The 23,227-nt window shown below is 40.0% G+C and overlaps 1 protein-coding gene across 2 annotated transcripts in view; it reads left to right on the top strand.

Moving 5' to 3' along the window:
* glt1d1 (glycosyltransferase 1 domain containing 1) overlaps positions 1 to 23,227 on the top strand; it is a 98,516-nt gene that overhangs the window by 65,807 nt on the left and 9,482 nt on the right. For both annotated transcript variants that reach the window (XM_060843669.1, XM_060843668.1), the window contains 3 exons: positions 1,388 to 1,431; positions 4,552 to 4,672; positions 5,108 to 5,206. In XM_060843669.1, coding sequence (XP_060699652.1) covers positions 1,388 to 1,431; positions 4,552 to 4,672; positions 5,108 to 5,206 — 264 coding nt within the window. The remainder of the gene's footprint in view (positions 1 to 1,387; positions 1,432 to 4,551; positions 4,673 to 5,107; positions 5,207 to 23,227) is intronic.

The raw sequence follows: 23,227 nt of genomic DNA, 5'->3' as shown, positions 1-23,227 counted from the left end.
TGCTTGATATCTGGACAGCTCACTGACAGCAGTCCAAAACATCATAGCTTTTGAAGAAGGAACATATAGCTAGAGATTCAGCAGATCCCAGGAGCAAGGCTGGATGGTGTTTCAGTGGTTAACATTACTGTCTCACAGCGCCAGGGATCCGGGTTCATTCCACCCTCAGGTAACTGTGTGGAGTTTGCACATTCTTCATGTGTCTGCATTGGTTTACTCTGGATGCTCTGGTTTCCTCACATGGTCCAGAAATGTTTAGGTTAGGTGGATTGGCCGTGATAAATTATCTGGGATGTGCAGGCTAGGTGGGTTAGCTTTGGGAAATGCAGGGTTACAGGGGTAGTGTAGGAAGATGAGTCTGGGTGAGATGCTCTTTGAAGGATTGTTGTTAGCCTCAATAGGCCAAATTCCACACTGTATGGATTCTATTAGCAAGCAAGCTCTTACCTTATATTAACTCCAAACCTTACCCTTTCCTTACATTAATCCTATGACCTCTCATACCTATACATGGGAGGTCCAAAACTGGAAAATTAGAGGCACCCCTTTCTTCACAATCATAATGCAGCTCAAATTCACTGTACCTGCTTGGTCCACCAGAAGGAACCCAGAGGAAAACTAACTTTGCATGGTTATTCAGATGTTGTTGTGAAATAAGAAGGGTCTTAGAGTTCAAAGTACACTTTTTATAATAATCTTTGGCTGGAATATGATAGGACCATAACAGGTAGGCATAGCAAGGGAAAATATGGACCAGAGATTCCTGCGTGTGATTGTTGTCTATGGCCCAAGCTGAAAAGAGTGCCTCTGTGTAGATGTTGAGTAAGGACAGTATGTAGCTCAGCGGTGCTGCCCTTATGATGAAACAGAGTGGCAGCTGTTATTGTTTAAGTTTGCAGGTAAATTGGAACCTGGCTCATAGATAGCAAGGCTGTCACCACTCTTGGCACCATGTCCTAGTCTCAATCACCAGCGTCAGAAGAGGAGCAAAAAATTCAGAAGTAAAAGTAATTTATTTTTATTGTGCATGCTATGTTATATAGAAGGAAGGGCGATTTGCCTTTATCTTGTAATACTATCATGTCTCGGGCCATTCTGTGAATTCCATAGCCCAGTAAATTACTTTTAAATTGAAGTGTTATGGGAACAAAGATTGCAGCTGATTTGGAGTGCATCCAACTTCCAAAGAGTATACAGGATAAATAGTCAGTCAATCAGTTTTTGCTGGTAACAGCAGAGGGACCAATGCTGGCCATGACAAATACTATACAGTTTCAAATATATTATTTTAAGAATTGCAAAGCATATCCATTATCTAAGAGACAAGTACAGTTATGTTCTAAAAGAGGAGGGTCACATTTATCTGTTGCTTGACTGATCTTTACAGGTTGATGCACCATTCACACAGCAGGTGAAAGCCAAGCTCAAGAGGTAAGCTAATTTTAACTTTTTTGAATTGAATGAGCAAGTATTCATTTCTGTAATGCCAGCTTCTCTGAAATATTAGATTTGTCTTTTATTGTTGATCCCACATTGGAATCGTGTTTCTGTTCTAAAACATTGCGGTAAAGAAAAAAACTTTTTGTTTGTTGCTAACTTGATTGATGGAATAATTAGTTATTTTTGAGAAAAAGAGAAATTCACACTGGTACAGCAAATTTTTATGCTTGTCTTTATTGGTCAGTGCAGATTATAGGAGTTGGGAGGTCTTGCTGCAGCTCTACAGGAGATTGGTTAGGCCACTATAGAAATACTGCATTCAATTCTGGTCTCCCAAAAAAATGTGAAAGGGTTTAGAAAAGATTGACATGGATGTTGCCAGGGATGGATGATTTGAACCATAGGAAAAGGCTAAATAGACTGGGGTATTTTCCTTGGAGCATCAGAGGCTGAGGGGTGACAAGTATAGACAGGATAGATCAAGTGAATCCTTAGAAGAGTACAAAGGAAGTTGGAGTATACTTAAGAAGGAAATCAGGAGGACAAAATGCAGACATGAGATAGCTTTGGCAAATAGAGTTAAGGAGAATCCAAAGTGTTTCTGCAAATATATTAAGGACAAAGGGTAACTAGGGAGAGAATAGGACCCCTCAAAGATCAGCAAGGCAGCCTTTGTGTGGAGCCACAGAAAATGGGTGAGATATTAAATGAATATTTTACATCAGTATTTACTGTGGAAAAGGAAATGGAAGATGTAGACTGTAGGGAAATCGATGGTTCCATCTTGCAAAATGTCCACATATACAGAGGAGGAAGTGCTGGATGTCTTGAAACGGTTAAAGGTGGATAAATCCTTTTGTCATTTACATAAATGATTTGGATGCAAGCATAAGAGGTACAGTTAGTAAGTTTGCAGATGACACCAAAATTGCAGGTGTAGTGGACAGCGAAGGGGGTTTCCTCAGATTACAACAGGATCTGGACCAGATGAGCCAATGGGCTGAGAAGTGGCAGATGGAGTTTAATTCAGATAAATGCGAGGTGCTGCATTTTGGGAAAGCAAATCTTAGCAGGACATCTACATTTAATGATAAGATCCTAGGGTGTGTTGCTGAACAAAGAGACCTTGGAGTGCAGGTTCATAGCTCCTTGAAAATGGAGTCGCAGGTAGATAGGATAGTGAAGAAGGCGTTTTGTATGCTTTCCTTTATTGGTCAGAGTACCGAGTACAGGAGTTGGGAGGCCATGTTGCAGCTGCACAGGACAGGGAGAGGCTGAACAGGCTGGGGCTGTATTCCCTGGACTATCGGAGGCTGAGAGGTGACCTCATAGAGGTTTACAAAATTATGAGGGGCATGGATAGGATAAATAGATAACGTCTTTTCCCTGGGGTCAGCGAATCCAGAACTAGAGGGCATAGGTTTAGTTTGAGTGGGGAAAGATATGAAAGAGACCTAAGGGACAATGTTTTCATGCAGAACGTGGTACGTGTATGGAGTGAGCTGCCAGAGGAAGTGGTGGAGGCTGGTACAATTGCAACATTTAAGAGGCATTTGGATGGGTATATGAATAGGAAAGGTTTGGAGGGATATGGGCTGTGTGCTGGCAGGTGGGACTAGATTGGTTTGGGATATCTGGTCGGCATGGACAGATTGGACCGAAGGGTCTGTTTCCATGCTGTACATCTCTATGATTCTATGACTTTATAGAGGTCTATAAAATCATGAGGAGCATGGATAGGGTAAAAAGACAAGGTCTATTCCCCAGGGTGGGCAAGTCCAAACCCAGAGGGCATAGGTTTAAGGTGAGAGGGGAAAGATTTCAAAGGGACTGAAGGGACAACTTATTCACTCAAAGGGTGGTATGTGTATGGAATGAGCTGCCACAGGAAGTGGTGGAGGATGGTATAATTACAACATTTAAAAGGCATCTGGATAGGTATATAAATTGGAAGGGTTTTGAGGGATCTCAGCCAAGTGCTGGCAAATGGGGTTAGATTCATTAAGGGTATCTGGTGGGCTTGGACGAGTTGGACCAAAGGGTCTGTTTCCCTGCTGTACATCTCTATGACTCTCCAAATGAAAACATAGAAATTCTGATAAGTTCAGATCACTACTCTATTCCTTAACCATGCTATTCATGACCTTGAGTAAAAAATGAGGTCTGCAGATGCTGGAGATCACAGCTGCAAATGTGTTGCTGGTCAAAGCACAGCAGGCCAGGCAGCATCTCAGGAATAGAGAATTCGACATTTCGAGCATAAGCCCTTCATCAGGAATAAGAGAGAGAGAGCCAAGCAGGCTGAGATAAAAGGTAGGGAGGAGGGACTAGGGGGAGGGGCGATGGAGGTGGGATAGGTGGAAGGAGGTCAAGGTGAGGGTGATAGGCCGGAGTGGGGTGGGGGCGGAGAGGTCAGGAAGAGGATTGCAGGTTAGGAGGGCGGTGCTGAGTTGAGGGAACCGACTGAGACAAGGTGGGGGAAGGGGAAATGAGGAAGCTGGAGAAATCTGAATTCATTCCTGGGGGGTGCAGTGAGAGAGGGACTCACTGAAATCCTTGTAGAGGGAGGAAGAGAGCTTCTTCAAGGAAGGCATCCTTGTAAGAGGATTCGCAGTAGGTTAAAATCTTCGAGTAAAAAATGAGGTCTGCAGATGCTGGAGATCACAGCTGCAAATGTGTTGCTGGTCAAAGCACAGCAGGCCAGGCAGCATCTCAGGAATAGAGAATTCGACGTTTCGAGCATAAGCCCTTCATCAGGAATAAGAGAGAGAGAGCCAAGCAGGCTGAGATAAAAGGTAGGGAGGAGGGACTAGGGGGAGGGGCGATGGAGGTGGGATAGGTGGAAGGAGGTCAAGGTGAGGGTGATAGGCCGGAGTGGGGTGGGGGAGTGCTTAATAGTTATTCAAAATAGATATAGCCTTTCATGATCAAGCACTGACATTTCTCACCTTAATGATTTAAAGGGCACAAAAATTGTTCCAGATTTCAAGAAAACGAAATCAAAATCACAATCACAAATAGAAGTTAACTGATTATAAAATCTTTTGTTGACATGCAATATTTGCATTTGATTCAATGAAGATTAAACATAATTTTTTTGTTATTTTATAGTGCTTCTGGGGTCTATCTAGTTTCAGAGAAGCCTCAGGAAGAACTGCAAGCTGCTATGAGGGATTCATTTGCTGTTGTAAATAGCTCAATCTCTGAAGGAATGTCTTCTACTATTCTCGAGGTTCTTATTTTCTGAAATACCTAATTTTCTTTCATAAAAAATGTTTTTTTTTAAATTTCGCTAACTTAAATGATTTAGTTTTTTAACATTTCAACTATAACATCAGTAGATGTGTATTCTAAGGTTAGTTGTGACATAGAACTTGGGCATTTTTAGAGCTCAATGGATTTCTTTTATATAAGGAAACCAAAGAGGTCAGTATTCTGACTGTCCCAACTTAAAATGCACATTTAGCTGTGGGAAAATATCAGTAATGATTATGAAGAAATTTATTGACCAGTTTCTGACTGGGACGTAGTGTATTGTGACTTATAATCTGTACAGGATAAAATTGGGAAAGATTCAAAATAAATTCAGTTTATTTTTATTTCATTTGTTTTGCTAAGATGAATGGCATGTGTTTCCTTTTTTTTAAATGGGGTTTGTTGTATTTAGGCGATGGACCTTAATGTTCCAGTGCTGGCAAGAAATATATCTGGAAACAGAGCCATAGTAAAACATGAACACACAGGACTTCTCTTCTTCGATCCACCAGTAAGTAATGAACAATTTAAATAGGACAAGAGGAATCTTATGCTCTGATTATGGTGCCATGGCAGGGTCAAATTGGCTCGGAAATCGTCCACGGTTCAACCCAAAGCTTGTAATGCATTCCATCTGACTCAAATGAGTCCATCAGTACTAAATTAGAGTTTGAATTGACACTGATGCTATATGACTGGAGCTGTAAATACACTTGGTTGCCACACCCCCTTCTTGAAGTCTTCCAGTATATTTAGTTTCTAAAATGAAATGCTGTAATTTTCCCCCAATCCCCACAAGCATTGACCTTTTGGTTATGAAGTAATTGTGACATTAGTGATTTAGCTAATGCAAAGTTTTCATAGAATGCCTACTGTGTGGAAACAGGCCATTAGGCCCAACAAGTCCACAACAACCCTCCGAAGAGTATCCTACCAAGATCCATTCCCCTAACCTATTACTCTACACTTCCCAATGCACCTAGCTGACACATTTCTGAACACTATGGGCAATGTAGCATTGCCAATTCACCTAAGCTGCACATCTATGGATTGTGGGAGGAAACCAAAGCACCCAGAGGAAACCCATGCAGACCAGGGAGAATATGCAAACTCCACCCAGACAGTCGACCGAGGGTGGAATCAAACCCAGATCCCTGGTGCTGAGGGGCAGAAGTGTTAACCACTGTGTCACCGTGCCACCACTGAGCCACCATTCCACACCTGAGAGATCCTGGAACTTCAATATAATTTATTAACAAAGATAAATTTCTACTGAACAAAACCATAACGCAACACTTGTGTAATTCATAGCACATTTGGATTTGAGAGAAATGCATAAAGCTTTCAGTATTAAATCTTGGATGACCTAAACATCTTAAAAATCAGATTATTTTGCCAAAAAATCCTGGGTAATGACTATGCAGTTAAGTGAATACTGACAAAACTGCTGATTATGTTTTATTTAAATAAATTTCTTCTGATTAAAATTATTATATGCATAACTTAAATATTCTGTTAATCTGAGCCATTCTTGTGCTAATTTATCATAAATTACATTTCACAATACAACCATACCTTGGGGTACAAATGACATAAAATGTAATTAATGGGATGAGCCACGGTCTGCCTTAGAAAAAGATGCAATGAAGGTTCACTAGAGTGATTCCTGACGATAAGACATTATCACGTGAGACAAGATTGAGTAAAATGGAATTGCATTCTCTATAATTTCAAGAATCAATTGATCTAATTGACTAAGATGCTGAGACAGTTTAACAGGATAGTTGTTGAAAGCTATTTTGCCTGGTTGGAGATTCCAGAAAAGGGTAATCTTCCCAGGATAATGGGTTGACAATTGAGGAAAAAAAAACTTACTTAATGAGTTGTGAACCTTTAGAATTCTGTAACCTTAAGATGCTGTGGATACTCAGTCACTGAGTATATTAAAGGCTGAAATTGATAAGTCTTTGGACTCTTAAAGGAATCAATGCATCTAGGGAATCAAATTGGGGAAGTGGAATTGAGATCAAAGATCGGCCATGGTCTTAACAAATGACAGAGCAGGCTCGAAGAGGCATACAGCCTATTACTGCTAATCTTACTTCTTATGTTCTTAACTTGCTGGTGAATTTGCACTGCACTCCTTCAAAGGTCAATTTCTACAATGTAGAGCCTTGTTTTAACAGAAAATCAGTTGTGTGGCTGTTGAATTTTGAGTAAGAAACTAGTTATTTACAAACATCCAGGTTTCCTGCATACCTTTTCTCTTGTATTTGTAGGAGTGCATTATGTTAATTTGAAAAATTAGATAAAACAATATAGAAGTTTTTGTCAGATACATTTATCAAAGAAACTTTTAAAAAGCCCATTTAAGACTTGATAATTTATAATACAACATTAACTTTTCAGCATTGTTGCACACTGAGAAATTCTTCATTTTCCAAAGTACTTTATTCTACAAAGTAGTGCTTGTACAAATCAAACAGAAATTCATCTGTACATTTAAGTGGAGAATTTGATGGCATTATGCTCTGTTTCTTTTTCTCTGTCTTCCCATTCTTTACCCTGGTACTTTGGACTGTTTTTATTTTAGGTGAAATAAAATTAAAGAAAGTATAGTTAACCCTGGCCGGAATATTCTTACTGGTATTTGGAAACTGGACAAAAGAAAATGTGCTAATGATGCAGCTATGTTTTATAATAGCATTTTCTAAGAAACAAAGTGCAACACAGAATAAACTGGTTTTTAAACTAATGCTTGATCTATATATAGCTTCTGCCAGGCTAGGTACATTATTGATGTAACAGTGACTGAGGTCTAGTCTGACTCTTGCCTCTTGCTCTCCTATTATAGGCAACACATTCGTACAATTGGGAAAAAAATGTTGATCTATCATTTAACGGTTGTTATATTTGCTAAAACACCTTCTAACTTATTTTAACAGTCAAATCCCTCTCCTAACTTCACAGAGAAACATTTATTCAAGGTATTTTCTAATCAATTTATTTATTGATGTTATTCACATCACTGGAATAGATGGGACTTGAACCAATGTCTTTGGATAGGGATACTACTGTGTCACAAGAGCCCTCCAAAATATTAATTCAGTTGTTTTTTAATTGTGTTGTGTGAGCTGTAGCCTACTTCAATTAAATTGTTCCCTTTTGACATAGTTACAACTACAGCGAAAGATGTCAATACAACTAGAAATATAAGCGTAACAGATGTATTAGTTGAAGAAATGTTATCTTTCTCAAGTGCTCTAGATTGGCTTCCTGCTAATCACATTGAATGTATGCCTTGCTTATTGTAGAACCCAGAACTGTTCTGCAGTTAAGAGTCAATCAGGGTTCATATTGCATAATGTTGGCTGAATTGCAAGTTTACTATAGCAATTAAGAATCAAAGACCAATGACTGCTGACTAGGGTGTCATTAAACCACTCAAATTTGCCCTCAGTGAGCATATCATCTGCTCAGTTTTAACAGAGAAATTATTGAAAAGTAGCCAAAACAGAAGATGGTGAAATTCTTATGCTGATTACACGTTGTCATTGACTGTGCCATGAAGTTGCTGGTAATTGTCAGGTAAAGCCAGGCTGATCATTTCAGTCCACTGCTGCAGTGTAATTAATATTGATGCTGAGGCATCAGGGACTGATGCAGCTATTTCTGCTAGGCATCCATTCCTGCAGGAATGGCCTATTTTATCCAGTTTTCTGAATCTTGGCTGGAGAATCGTGCTGACCTTGTTTGAAACACATATTTGCTCCTGGCCAAGTTAATATCAAAATCTTTTGAATGGGTCTCATTGATATTAATTTTCTTTCAGTTAAGATAGGTACTAGCCTTCATGTCAACACAAAAGGTTAGTAAGCTACAAATACTAGTAATGAATAACAATGATCTTGCTTGGCATATGGACATGGTAGTTGTGAAGCTACATATTCCCTTTGCACAGGACTGCAATTAGCCTCTTTCTGTATTCACGAATGAAAGTACTGAATTTGTAGCAATCACCTCATATTGAAATTGTAATTTAGAACAAAGAACAAAGAAAATTGCAGCACAGGAACAGGCCCTTTGGCCCTCCAAGCCTGTGCCGAACCAGACCCTCTATCTAAGCCTGTCCCCTATTTTCAAAGAATCTGAATCCCTTTGCTCCCTGCCCATTCATGTATCAGTCTAGATACATCTTAAATTACGCTATTGTGCTAGCATCTACCACCTCTGCTGACAACGTGTAACAAGTACCCACCACGCTCTGCGTAAAGAATTTTCCACGCATATCTCCCTTCAACTTTTCCCTCTCACCTTAAACTTGTGACCGCTAGTAATTGAGTCTCCCCTCTGAGAAAAAGTTTCTTGCTATCCACCCCATCTGTACCTCTCATAATTTTGTAAATGTCAATGAGGTACCCCCTTCAACTTCCGTCTTTCTAATGAAAATAATCTTTATCTACTCAACCTCTCTTTATAGCTCGTACCCTCCATACTAGGCAACATCCTACTGAGCCTCCTCTGCACCCTCTCCAAAGCATTCACATCCTTTTTGATAATGTGGTGACCAGAACTGTACACAGTATTCAACATGTGGCTGAACCAAAGTCCTATACAACTGTAAGATGGCCTGCCAACTCTGATACTCAGTACCCTATTCAATGAAGGAAAGCATGCTGCATGCCTTCTAGACCACTCTGTCAACCTGCATTGACATGTTCAGGATACAATGGGCCTGAACACCCAGCTTTCTCTCTACATCAATTTTCCCCAGGGCTTTTCCATCTACCCTATAGTTTGATCTAGAATTGGATCTTCCAAAATGCATCACTTCCTATTTGCCTGGATTGAATTTCATCTGCCATTTCTCTGCCCAACTGTCCAATCTATCTATATTCTGCTGCATTCTCTGACAGTCTCCTTCACTATCTCCTACTCCACCAATCTTAGTGTCATCTGCAAACTTGCTAATCAGACCAGCTATACCTTCCTCCAAATCATTTATGTCTATCACAAACAACAGAAATGATCCCTGTGGAACACCATTGGTCATGGTTCTCTATTTTGAGAAACTCCCTTCCACTACTACTCTCTGTCTGCTGTTGCCCAGCCAGTTCTCTATCCATTTAGCTAGTACACCCTGGACCCCATGCGACTTTACTTTCTCCATCAGCCTACCATAGGCAACCTTATCAAACACCTTACTAAAGTCCATATATATGACATCTACAGCCCTTCCCTCATCAAACATTTAGTCTTGGAACTATGTATTCATGTAATCATGAATTTGCTTTACTGTTGCAATATTTTCTAATCTAAATAGATTTTGAGTACATGTTTCCTTCATAAAATTAGAGTTTTAGCCTCTGACATCGTGGGAATGTTTGACCATGTGGCACTAATTTTCAAAGCTGAAGTGATTTTACATCAATTTAATTGTGTTTCTGTAACTGTAGTAGCTATTCTATCATAGCAGCGTTGCACACACAATCATTATATGACAAATCAAATAATTGTTTTTGGTCGATTCATTGGAGAATATTTTGCTCTTTTTTAAATAGTGTAACGGAAGTTTTAGTGACCACCTGAATCAAGAGAATGGACATCTGGACCTTTTATTTATTCGAGTATTTGAAAGGAGGTATCACCAACCATGTTGCATTTCCTCAGAAATATCAGCCTTTGGAGAAGCTTATATTCTTTTTGAGCACATAATCCTGGCTAATAATCTACAGTAGTGTCCTCCAAAAGCAGGAAAAGAGATCAGATAATATTAGTTTGGAGGAGCACTGGTTATTTTAAAATAACTAAATAAATCATCCAAACAAACTGGGCTGAATTTGAACTCGGGACATAGAAGGAGGCTGTTGGGGAAAAAAAATCCAATTAGTCCCAGAGTTGAAAGAGTAACATTTTACCCCAATTATCTAGTTCCCAAATAAAATTCTAACAGAATCAATCTTGTTCTTCTATTGCAACCTATTTTATCTACCATATTTCATAATTGTGAAAAGTACGTGAAGGTCAAGAATAGTTTCACTTCTGTCATGAAGAAAATGGGACAGAGAAGTCTTTGCTTTTCTTTGACTCTGTGAAAGGATTTGAAGAGAGTTCTTTAGAAGAATAAAGATTCTCAGTGGGATAGAAAAAGTGAGCTCAATAATAAGATATGTCAGGGCAGCAGGGCAAGGAGGTGCAGAGTGAAATGTAGGCAGGCATCACTCTTCACAGGGAGATGATTAACAATAAATCAGTTGTCAAAGCGAGTGACAAAAGTCAAGACACAACTTCTTAAACAAACAACTGCTCTCTAAGCAGAAAACAGTAGGATCTTTTTAATTAAACAAAGAAATCTGAAACACAAACTGATGTTGCCAGAGGAACTCAGCAGGTCTGACAGCATCTGTATAGAGAAAGCAGAGTTAACATTTAAGAACACAGAAGGATTTACATTATGCAAGGGTGGAATGCCTTCTTGCCACGCACTTACCTTGTACAGCTGTTAACCAAATTATTTCGTAAAATGTACTGTCTGGTAGGAGCATTGTTGAGTCTATTTTTAGGAAGTGAAGAGGAACACCTTCCTCAAGATTTTTTGTTTTTAACAAGTAAGTTCATAACAACATTAGAATCCTGACTTGCAATAGATGTTGATGTTTGGGGAGATACTGAGTTTATTGCAGAGTAGAATATTTGTTCACTATTTGAGTGCTTTTAGCATCAAATGGTCATAGTTCATGTAAATTATGAATTAGATATATAACAAAAAATGTCAACCGGACAATTTTACTCCAAACTTTAGGAGTCCTTATGGATTCTCTGTATGACATTCCCAATTAATGTTGAATTATCTGTGCTTCTGCAAAATGGAATTGTACCCTACAGAACATGCGAAACCTTGCATAGTGGATTTATTAATTTTAAATGGCTATGTAAACAGTAACAAAAACAGAGTTTCACAGTAATATCTGAAACGTAACTACCCCTCTTTGGAATATATATAATAACAAATTATGCTTGCTCCTGTAATAAAACCTAGCATAAGGAACATTTACAGTCCAAGTTTAGATTGAGTTTGAGTCTAGGACACGTGACACATTTATTACTTCCTGTATAAATTTGCGGTTCCTTTGCTGCTATTTACTTGCCTGCTTCTAATGAATGAATAAGCTTGATTATTAAATGAAACTTGCCAAATCCCACAGAAGAAACCCAAAACTAGGCATTCTTCAGGGCTCATGCCCGAAACGTCAACTCTCCTGCTCCTTGGATGCTGCCTGACCTGCTGCAGTTTTCCAGCAAAACATTTTCAGCTCTGATCTCCAGCATCTGCAGTCCTCACTTTCTCCATTCCCAGGATGACACCAAGCCAAACAGTGAAAAAATGTTGTTCAGTGGAAACCAAAAACAAGGATATGAAGACAGAGTGCAAATGTGTGTTGTTTCTAGCTGGAAGTTTATTTGAAAGATTGTGGAGGAGAGTTGCTCCATGAGATAATGAAATAAGATAGCAGAAGACCTGGAAATGAAATTGGATAGAAAGTAATGAGAGCAGAATATGACATGCTGGATATTTCAAAACGAAATAAAATGTTCTAAATACTCAGCAGGTCTGGGAGGATTTATAGAAAGAGAAACTGAATTACAATTCCAAATTGTATATGTTGCAGGTTCAGTCTGCAGATTATTGTAAGATGTTTTGATTATGTGAACTACTCTGTCCAGGTTGCTACCAACTTTCTTGAGTGTTTTTGTGACTGCACCTACCTAGCCAAGAGTAAGTGTTCCATCAAAATCCTGTCATAAATCTTGAATATTGTGAAGATCCTTTGAATAATCAGCAGTTGAATCATCCTTGACAAATTTCCCAGCTTCTGCGCAGTTGTTATAGGAATAGCAATATGTTGCTGGTTAAAGCACAGCAGGTTAGGCAGCATCCAAGGAACAGGAAATTCGACGTTTCGGGCCAGAGCCCGTCATCAGGAATGAGGAGAGGGTGCTAGGCAGGCTCAGATAAAGGGTAGGGGGGAGGGGCGATGGAGATGTGATAGGTGGAAGGAGGTCAAGGTGAGGGTGATAGGCCGGAGAGGGGGTGGGGGTGGAGAGGTCAGGAAGAGGATTGCAGGTTAGGAGGGCGGTGCTGAGTTCAAGAGAATCGACTGAGACAAGGTGGGGGGAGGGGAAATGAGGAAACTGGAGAAATCCGAGTTCATCCCTTGTGGCTGGAGGGTTCCCAGGCGGAAGATGAGGCGCTCTTCCTCCAACCATCGTGTTGTTATGTACATAACAACACGACGGTTGGAGGAAGAGCGCCTCATCACATAACAACACGACGGTTGGAGGAAGAGCGCCTCATCACATAACAACACGACGGTTGGAGGAAGAGCGCCTCATCTTCCGCCTGGGAACCCTCCAGCCACAAGGGATGAACTCGGATTTCTCCAGTTTCCTCATTTCCCCTCCCCCCACCTTGTCTCAGTCAATTCCCTTGGACTCAGCACCGCCCTCCTAACCTGCAATCCTCTTCCTGACCTCTCCACCCCCACCCCCTCTCCGGCCTATCACCCTCACCTTGACCTCCTTCCACCTATCACATCTCCATCGCCCCTCCCCCAAGTCCCTCCCCCCTACCCTTTATCTGAGCCTGCCTAGCACCCTCTCCTCATTCCTGATGAATGGCTCTGGCCCGAAACGTCGAATTTCCTGTTCCTTGGATGCTGCCTAACCTGCTGTGCTTTAACCAGCAACACATTTTCAGCTCTGATCTCCAGCATCTGCAGACCTCACTTTTTACTCGAATAGCAATATGTGTTTGCTAATGATGAAAGATGATGTCATTGAAGTTCTTAGCAGTAATAATGCTGTTCAGAATGAGGTGTGATGGTTGGACTTTCTTTTGTTGAAATCTGCTGAAATATATGTGGGCCAAATTTTACTTGCCACTTGTCAAGCCAAACCTGGATTATATCAGAGTGTGAACTGTCATGGACTGCAACATTAAGGTATGCAAGCAGAGGTGAGATAATGGATCCATCAGTAAACAGTGCTACAACTGAAATGAACATAGAGGGAAAGTCATCAATAAAATAACTCAAGACAAATAAGACAAGGCAACATGTAGATATCACGCAATTATGCCATTAAAGCTGTCAGAAACACCTCCCTTCAGCCACTGTATGATTTCCCCCTCGACCCTCATTTTGCTAGGGCTCTTGGTCTTGTACTCATTTTAACTGAGTTTTTGCATTAGCCAGTCATTCCTCCTCCACTGGTATTTAGCTACTGGTTGCATTTTAGGATCAACGATGTAGTGGATTTTAGAGCGAGATGATAAAATACAATTCAAACTGCAAGCAGATTATTTGTAAATAGGATTTATTTATTGGCACTATTGACGATTTCTTCTGTCACTACTGATGATTGAAAGGAAAATAATTGGACAGTATTTGAAGTACAGTTATCTAGTTTTTAATAGATAGATGATGTCCAAACAATCTTCTATATTGACAGGTAGATGCCAGTGTCATATATGACCTGAAGGGAATGACTAGGTCATTGACCTTGGACACAGGTCTTTGCTAGTAAATTGGGGATATTGTCAGGACCTTTGCTGCCATTCAGTCACTCCATGAAGTGAACCAAATTTGCTCAATACTGGCAGCTATAATGCTAGTGACCACAGAAGAGGTTTGGCTGAAGACAGATACACCCACTTCAGCCTTGTCTCTTGCACATGCTTGCTAGACACCGTCACGACGGTGGGTGAAGATTTTTTATGAAGCCTCATCACCTATTTGATGCATAGCTTCCAACACCACTCCGTCCTTGGGCCAATAGCTTTCCTGTGGTCCCATTGGCTCCACATATTTTCACTACTAGATTTTTATCAAAGTAGTTCTACATAGTTAAAAGATTTTCAGCATCCTGCAATCATATTCTTCTTGTCTTCTGTTCATTTTGATTCATTTCTAGTAGAAAGTATGAAATCTGTCAGCAAATTGTTCAATTCCTGACAAACTTCATGATACAATTTACTTAATTGTCATTTCTGAAATTACTTTTACTCAAGCAGTAATTTTTGTTTGGTAGGGGCACATGAGGTAAAACTTCAAAATTAATTTATGGGATTTGGCCATTTCCAGTATATCATGAATGAATTGGGCAGTGAAAATTTGCAGCGGGATTCAAGGCAGTCCATCCAAAAAAAAACAGTACTGTGAATTTGCTGTCTGACTTGGATATATAAAGGAGAAAGTGAGGACTGCAGATGCTGGAGATCAGAGCTGAAAATGTGTTGCTGGAAAAGCGCAGCAGGTCAGGCAGCATCCAAAGAGCGGGAGAATCGACGTTTCGGGCATGAGCCTCCTGAAGAAGGGCTCATGCCCAAAGCTTGGATTTATAAAACCAACATGTCATATACAAGAAGAAGAAACTTCTGCTGGCTAGGTCTGCATTATTTCCCATCCTAATTGCCCATGAGAAAGTGGTAGTGAACTGCTTACTTGAGCCACTGCAGTCCACTACATATAGAAACAGGGAGAGGCTGAATGGGCTGAGACTATTTTCTTTGGAGCGAGTGTGACCTTATGGAGGTTTATAAAATCATGAGTGGCATGGAAAGGTTGAATGGTCAAGGAATTTTTCCTGGAGTAGGGGAGTCCAAAACTAAAGGGCATAGGTTTAAAGTGAAAGGGAAAAGATTCAAAAGGGACTGAAGAGGCAACTTTTATACACAGAGGATGGTACTTCTATGGAACGAGCTACCAGAGGATGTGGTGGAGACTGGTACAATTACAATATTTAAAAGGTACCTGAATGGGTATAAGAATAGGAAGGGTTTAGAGGGATATGGGCCAAATGCTGGCAAATGGGACTAGTTTAATTGAGGGTATCTGGTCAAGTTGGACCAAAGAGTCTATTTCAATGCTGTACATCTCTATGACTCTAGGACTATAAGTGACCAGTTTCTAAAGAAAATCTGAAGAAATTTCTCGCTCCAAGTAGGTATATAATTGTAATACTAATTTACTGATAAAAATTTGCTTTTAGGATATTGAAAGTCTAGCAAAATTAAAAATGTATTTATATGAAGTACCTATTCATGGTAACAATCTAAATTAATACATTTAAATAATCACAGTCTAGCATGATGGACATCAAGCGTAGAAGTGTTGGTTTACATGAAAGAATAATTGTTCATATTGACATACAGTTCTATTTTTACACTTGGTGTTTTTCTTTGTTCTTGGACCATAGGTGACATTATCTATCTCCAAGGTATTCAGTGAAAAGAGTGGAGGCTTTTCTTGACCAAGCTGCTGCTAAAAATGATATATCTTTACCATTGAATAGAGAGGTGTGTCTAAAATTAGAACATGCTAATGAGCTTGTCTGGCCCAGGTTTTAGCAGCCATTTAGATTCATCAGCTAAAGGTATCATTCCCAGAAGCTCCAGAAATCTTATAGCTAAACTAGAACAATCAGTTGCAGCAGGAAGTGCTTTTCCAGCATTCCTTGTGGATCATGAGGAGTAGGATTTCTTCTCTTTCCACACCTCACAAGTAAATCTGCTACAATCTGTCTCCCCCTCTATGAGCTTATGCCTTTTCCCTCATTGCCACCTCGTTATTCAATAGATCCTCCTCCCCACCCCACGATCTAATGATGTTTTCCACCTCGCCTCACTATCTCTTTCCTATCCTATGCTTGGCTGCAAACTTGAACAAAGAGCCTGACTGTGTGGAGCTATCAGCCTCTCAGTTTGGCCAGCTGCTTGACACAAAACCAACTCAAACATTCAAATGAGATGCTGCTGTTAAAACAAGTAGGACTTAAACATTCCCTTTTTTCCACAATGCCCTACCCCTCCCCCAATTCTTTGGGAATTTGGTGGCCATGATTAAAGGCTGGCAGATTTTTTTTAAAAATTCATTCTGATGTTACCCTGAATAATGTCACAAAACTGTGACTGGATGCCAGACATTTTAAGGCAACACAGTGGCTCAGTGGTTAGCACTGCTGCCTCACCGCACCAGGATTCAATTCTAACCTCAGACAACTGTCTGCATGGAGTTTGCACATTCTCTCTGTGTTTGCATGGGTTTCCTCCAGGTGCTCCTGTTTCTCCCACAGTCCAAAGATGTGCAGGTTGGGTGGATTAGCCATGACAAATAGCTCCATAGTGTTCAAGCATCTGCAGGCCAGGTGGATTAACTGTGGGAAATAGAGGATTACAGGGATGGGTGGGTTTGTGTGGGATGCCCTTCAGAGGGTCAGTGTGGACTCAATGGGCTGAACGGCCTGCTTCCACATTGTCGGGATTCTATGATTCCATGATTCACATTCACAATGACGACTTGCATAAAAAAAGAACAGAGCTGAAAATGTGTTGCTGGTTAAAGCACAGCAGGTCAGGCAGCATCCAAGGAACAGGAAATTCGACGTTTTGGGCAAAAGCCCTTCCTGATGAAGGGCTTTTGCCCGAAACGTCGAATTTCCTGTTCCTTGGATGCTGCCTGACCTGCTGTGCTTTAACCAGCAACACATTTTCAGCTCTGATCTCCAGCATCTGCAGACCTCACTGTTTACTAAAAAAAAACAGGACAGTGACTCAATGGTCAGCCTCAGGTGACACTCTGTGTGGGGTTTGCACATTCTTCCCAAGTCTGGGTGCTCCAGTTTCCTCCTGCAGTTCAAAGTGAAGGTTAGGTGGATTGACCATGCCAAATTGCTTCATAGTATCCAGAGGTGTGTAGGCTAGGTGAATTAGCCATGTGAAATGGGGGGGTTTCGTGAATAGTGCAGGGATGGGTCTGGGTGGAATGCTTTTTGGAGGGTTGGTGGATTCAGTGAACAGAATGGCCTGCTTCCACACTGTAGAAATTCTTCTATGATTTTATATTGCTGCATTAGTCCCTGAGAGTTCATAATTTCAGTATATATGGCTATATTAGCATTAATCTACCAGCTTTCCATTTCAACTTAACTACCATAGACGTGAAAACAGTGCAGAAGACATTGCCCAAAATTGCTTAAAAGTTTGAATCAATTTTATCGTACAGTAACTTATAAGAGCACCAAACCTCCAATTACTGCTACTTTCTGTTGAAACAGTTTTTGTGCAAAAATGAAAAGTTAAAGAAAGTTCATGGAGTGAAGATTGAGAGTGTGTGGTTGGGAGGAGTGGGAGATTTTGGTACAGTGGTAATATCCTTTAACCAGTAATCCAGGAGCCTAGGCTAATGCTGTGGGTTTGAATCCCACCACAGCTGCTGGTAAAATTTGACTTCAGATAATAGATCTAGAATATAAAGCTGTGTAATAACGGTCATTGATCATTGTAACCATTATTTTCAGCTGCCATCTTTAGCTGGTCTACATGAGACTCCATAGAAAAGTAGTTGACTCTAAGTGGCCATTCAAATGGCCCAAAAAAGCTACTCAGGAATGAGCAAGAAATTACATTACCTGAAAGAGATTTTTTAAAAATAAAATTTTGCATTCCATCTCTGATATGCCTACTATTAGTTATTAATATGCATTGCACTGGCATTAATCTGTGTACCAGAACTCTTTCAAATCTAGCTTAAAATTCACCCTGGTTTAAAGATTTTCCTTTTATTGAAATGGAAGTAAAACTAAAACAGCACTATTCACAATTAGATCCCATTTTATTGATTGAGTTCGCAGCTAGCCAGCACTTCACAGATAGCAGATAGATGGCGCAATATTGTTTTTTAGGAAAGGTGAAAAATGCGATGCTAGTTTCTAGTGTGAATCATTGGCTTATGTTACCGCAGCCAATGTCACAAAGGAGCTGATCTGCAGTTGTTGGTAAAGTGATAATTTAATGGCAGCATCTGTTTAATTCTACCCAATGTATATCGTATAATGAGCTTTGATGCATTAAATGGAATAAAATTAAGAAACTCTAATTGATGGATAGATTATTATGATGAGATACAGATGGGGCACATAGTGCCTGTCTGGAGAAAAGCAAAGACTAAACAGATAAACTTGCATTTATCTTAATTGTGCAAACCCAGCTTAGGGAAAAGGGAAATTAGATTTTCTGCCTACTAACTGTCTCTAAGTAGTAAAAGTAATAGCAATATTTCAAGAAGCTTTTATATTTTCTGTGGTTAACAATTGAGTGCACTTATTCATTACACCCTCAGCAACATTTAGGGACTGTCTCAATTCTAAGTCTATAGGTGTAAGTGCAGTTAATTATGTTTTCATTCCGCAATCCACATTGCTGAAAACAATAAATGGATTTTACATTTTAATAGATGTCCACATCATGTTATACAGTATCTTCTTTAATGTATAATATCCTTTCAAGTCCCTTGTCACAGAGATATGCAGCATGGAAACAGACCCTTTGGTGTAACTCGTCCATATCAACCAGATAACCTAAATGACTCTAGTCCCACCTGTCAGCTCTTGGCCGAAATCCCTCCAAACCCTTCCTATTCATATACCCAAGCAGATATCTTTTAAATGTTGCAATTGTACCAGCCTCCACCACTTCCTCTCACAGCTCATTCCATGCACGCACCACCCTCTGCATGAAAAAGTTACCCCTTAGGTCCCTTTTAAATTTTTCTTCTCTCACCTTTAACGTTTGCCCTCTGGTATCTAAGCAATCTTAAGCGTAGTGGAATGCTGAAAACTTGCCAAATATTGACAGTTAACAAAGCTATGTTAAAGTAGTTAAGACCACAAGAAAGACCATTTTTCCTGTATTTCCCAGCCAATTATCTTTTTAGACAGTCTCAGGGTATCATTTTGCAACAAGTTGATAAATTGTTGAAAATAGGTACTGTGCTAATACAACTTGCTTGGTGGAAAGCCTATTTGTGGTATACAATTGTGGTCCTAACTGCTGATAATGTGAACTGGCTGGAGATGTAAAAACAGATACCTGCAACACTCAAGCACTCCTTAGAAGTAGTAATTGTACAGTGGTATATGCAGATTCCATGCATGCCCTCCCACCAAGATGTGGAATGAACTCACTGATGCACAGTGGCAGGATTCAAACTGATTTGGAAATTGAAGAAAAAAGCAGAGAAATCCTCAGGCATGGCACTGGAAGTTCTGGTAGAGGAGTGATGCGTATTAGCTGAGGAATCAATCATACAATTCCTAAAGTGTGGAAGCAGACCAGTCAGCCCCTCTGAAGAGCATCCCACCCAGACACATCCTACCCCTGCACACCTGTTTTTCCCATGGTTAATCCATCTGCACAACTTTGCATATGGGAGGAAACCGGAATACCCGGAGGAAACCCACGCAGACAAGGGGAGAATGTTCAAACTCCACACAGAAAGTGACCCAAGGGTGGAATTAGACCTGGCACCCTGGTGCTGGGTCACCATGCCGCCCTAAGTGTTCATCTCGTGTAGCAGCTGATGCTGCTCTGCCTGTCCTCACTTCATCCTCCCATTCCTTCTGAAAGCCTAGCACACACTCCTGACAAGGCATCCAGGAGTTGGGAGGTCATGTTGCAGCTGTACAGGACATTGGTTAGACCACTGTTGGAATATTGCGAGCAATTCTGGTCTCCTTTCTATCTGAAAGATGTTGTGAAACTTGAAAGGGTTCAGAAAAGATTTACAAGGATGTTGCCAGGATGGAGGATCTGAGCTACAGGGAGAGGCTGAACAGGCTGAGGCTGTTTTCCCTGATGCGTCAGAGGCTGAGGGATGACCTTATAGAGGTTTACAAAATTATGAGGGGCATAGATAGGATAAATAGACAAAGTCTTTTCCCTGGGGTTGGGGAGTCCAGAACTAGAGGGGATAGGTTTAGGGTGAGAGGGGAAAGATACAAAAGAGACCAAAGGGGCAACTTTTTCATACAGAGGGTGGTACGTGTTTGGAATGAGCTGCCAGAGGATGTGATGGAGGCTGGTACAACTGCAACATTTAAAAGGCATTTGGATGGGTATATGAATAGGAAGGGTTTGGAGGGATATGGGCCGGGTGCTGGCAGGTGGGACTAGATTGCGTTGGGATATCTGGTCGGCATGGACGGGTTGGACCGAAGGGTCTGTTTCCATGCTGTACATCTCTATGACTCTATGACATGGTGATTCCTATAAGGTCACTAAGATAGAGCAGCAGAATGCTCCTTGGATAAAGTCCTTAGAGAATTTCCAGAATGAATGTCAACAATATTGAAGTCTTAACAAGTTGTCTTTAGAAAATCTCCCCCAGCATTTCAAAAATCCTTTTCAAATATCCTTTAGCAAGAGAACAGTGTTTTTTTTTGTGGATTTGCTTTGTCATGATATGACACATCTTTGGAGCACACAGGGCTTGTACTTTAACATTTTGGCCCATGGGTATTTACATTACCACTGTGCCACAAGGACCCTTCAAGTGAACAGTTTAAAAGGATTTATTTTCAAATAGTGCTCATAACTGTCAGCAACAGCCTGTTTATTCCTAAACAACTGCTTGCTGTTAGGAGATGTTGTTGGGTCACGCGCTATCCACCCAAACACAGCACAGTATTGTTAATGAGGACTGTCCAGCAATTTAACTAGCGCTCAGTTCTTTGATGATTCTCCTGGCAGCCATTCTTAGGGCAAGTTTCAAATTATTTATCAAAATGAACTTTTGCACTGAACACAAGCTAAACTGTCAGTTCAAAAATCTATCTTTACCACCTGAGAACCTAAAGGAGCTGTATTTTCATCTAAAGAAGCAGAAATATTATTCTTGTAATAGATCCAAAAAAGATTTTTTGGGTAATTTTTTTAATGCTGAATCTTTGAGAGGTATATCATTTTGAAACCAAAATGCATTAAGAGTGTTATGGTGCATGTAAAACATATTAATCATTAACACATTTTTGGTACTTTACTATTTTTAGTGTCAAGTGCTCATGTACCACATTTGATTTGCAGACACCAGTGTTTGAAAGTGAGGTACGTTGTGTTGATGATCAAGAGAGGGGTGATAGCTTAGAGCCTCAATAATAAGCTGCAATATAACTAATCTAATATGGGTGTTTGCAAAGCGCATCAGCATTTTTCCTTCTAACTTGAAAATGGTGAATTTACTCAGCTTTGACCTAATTCTTAAGGACATAAGAAATTTAAGCAGAAGTAGACCATTTAGCTCTTTGTGTCCATTCCACCATTCAGTAAGATCATAGCTGATCTGTTATGGTTTTACTTGTACTTTCCACTGCCACCATCCCATCCATAACCTTTGACAGCCTTGTGATTCAAAAACCTGAATCAGCTTTGGTTATATTCACTGGCCCCATGCTGTGTGGGGTTTAATAAGATCACCTTTCAGTATTTTAAACTCCAATGAATATTAGCCCAAACAGCTACACCTTTCCTCAAAAAATAATCTCTTTACCCTAGGAATCAATCTAATGAATGTTCTCTGAACTGCCACAGATATAATTCTATTCCTCTTTAACAAAGGAAACCCAAACTATACACAGTGTTCTAAGTATGGTCTCACAATTGCTCTGTGTAGTTGTAGCAAGACTTAATATTACAACCTCCACCCCCCCCCCCCCCAAACCCCTTGCAATAAAAGCCAACATTCCATTTGTTGGCCTCATTGCTTACTGTACTTGCAATCTAACTTCTTGTGATTATAAGGACTCATGTGGCAGAGGTTGTGTCCCTACCTCTGGGGAAGAAAGGTTGGGCTCAAATCTAATGAGACCAAGAGGTATGTCATAACATGTGCAAACAAGTTGATTTTAAAAGTCATGTGATTCCTGTATGACAACTCCCAGTTCCCTCTCGATAGTAGCATTCTCCATTTTGATAATGTTCTGTGTTTCTTATACCACAAAGTGGACAACCTCACATTTCCAACATTATACTCCATCTGCTAAACTTTTCATACTCACTGAACATGTCTACATCCTGTTGTAAACTCCATGTGGCATCCACACAACTTGTGTTCCTATCTATCTTTGTTAACATCCCTCTGTAATGTGGACTTGAAGGAACTATATTGTAACGACAAAAGACAATTTATCAAAGGTAACAACTGAAATATTCAGGGTAACAGGTATGTTGTGCATTTCCAACTTTTCTTTACCTCAGATTTTTTGCATATGTATTCTGTTGTGATGGACAGATGCTGTATTTAAATAAAAAAAACTTTTCAAAAGTAAACAGCTCATTCCTTAAGTAAATTGTGGACAGGTGAAATTACATCTATCCATTCCTTAGTGAATAATTTTGTTGACTCATTGGCATTGTCAAGCAACAAGGATAATTTATGTTAAGATTTTGAACTATTTCTACTAATAGTACAAAATCTTTCAAACTTTTCAAAATAAACCTGGATACGTTATGTATTTTTCCCCTTGAACACACCAAACATCACATGGCTGATGTTTGAAGCAAAAAGGAGTAGATTAAGAGTTCACTGTTTGATTTGCCCCCTGAAATTGAATCATTTTCTGGAACATAATCTGTAATAGCTGAAACTTGACATAATGCAGGCCCGTTTTGGACCCCAAAATTTTAACTCTGTAAATATTG

This window comes from Hemiscyllium ocellatum, chromosome 24, assembly GCF_020745735.1.
Source record: "Hemiscyllium ocellatum isolate sHemOce1 chromosome 24, sHemOce1.pat.X.cur, whole genome shotgun sequence".
Taxonomy (NCBI): Eukaryota; Metazoa; Chordata; class Chondrichthyes; order Orectolobiformes; family Hemiscylliidae; genus Hemiscyllium; species Hemiscyllium ocellatum.
This window is presented reverse-complemented; position numbering and strand designations above follow the sequence as displayed.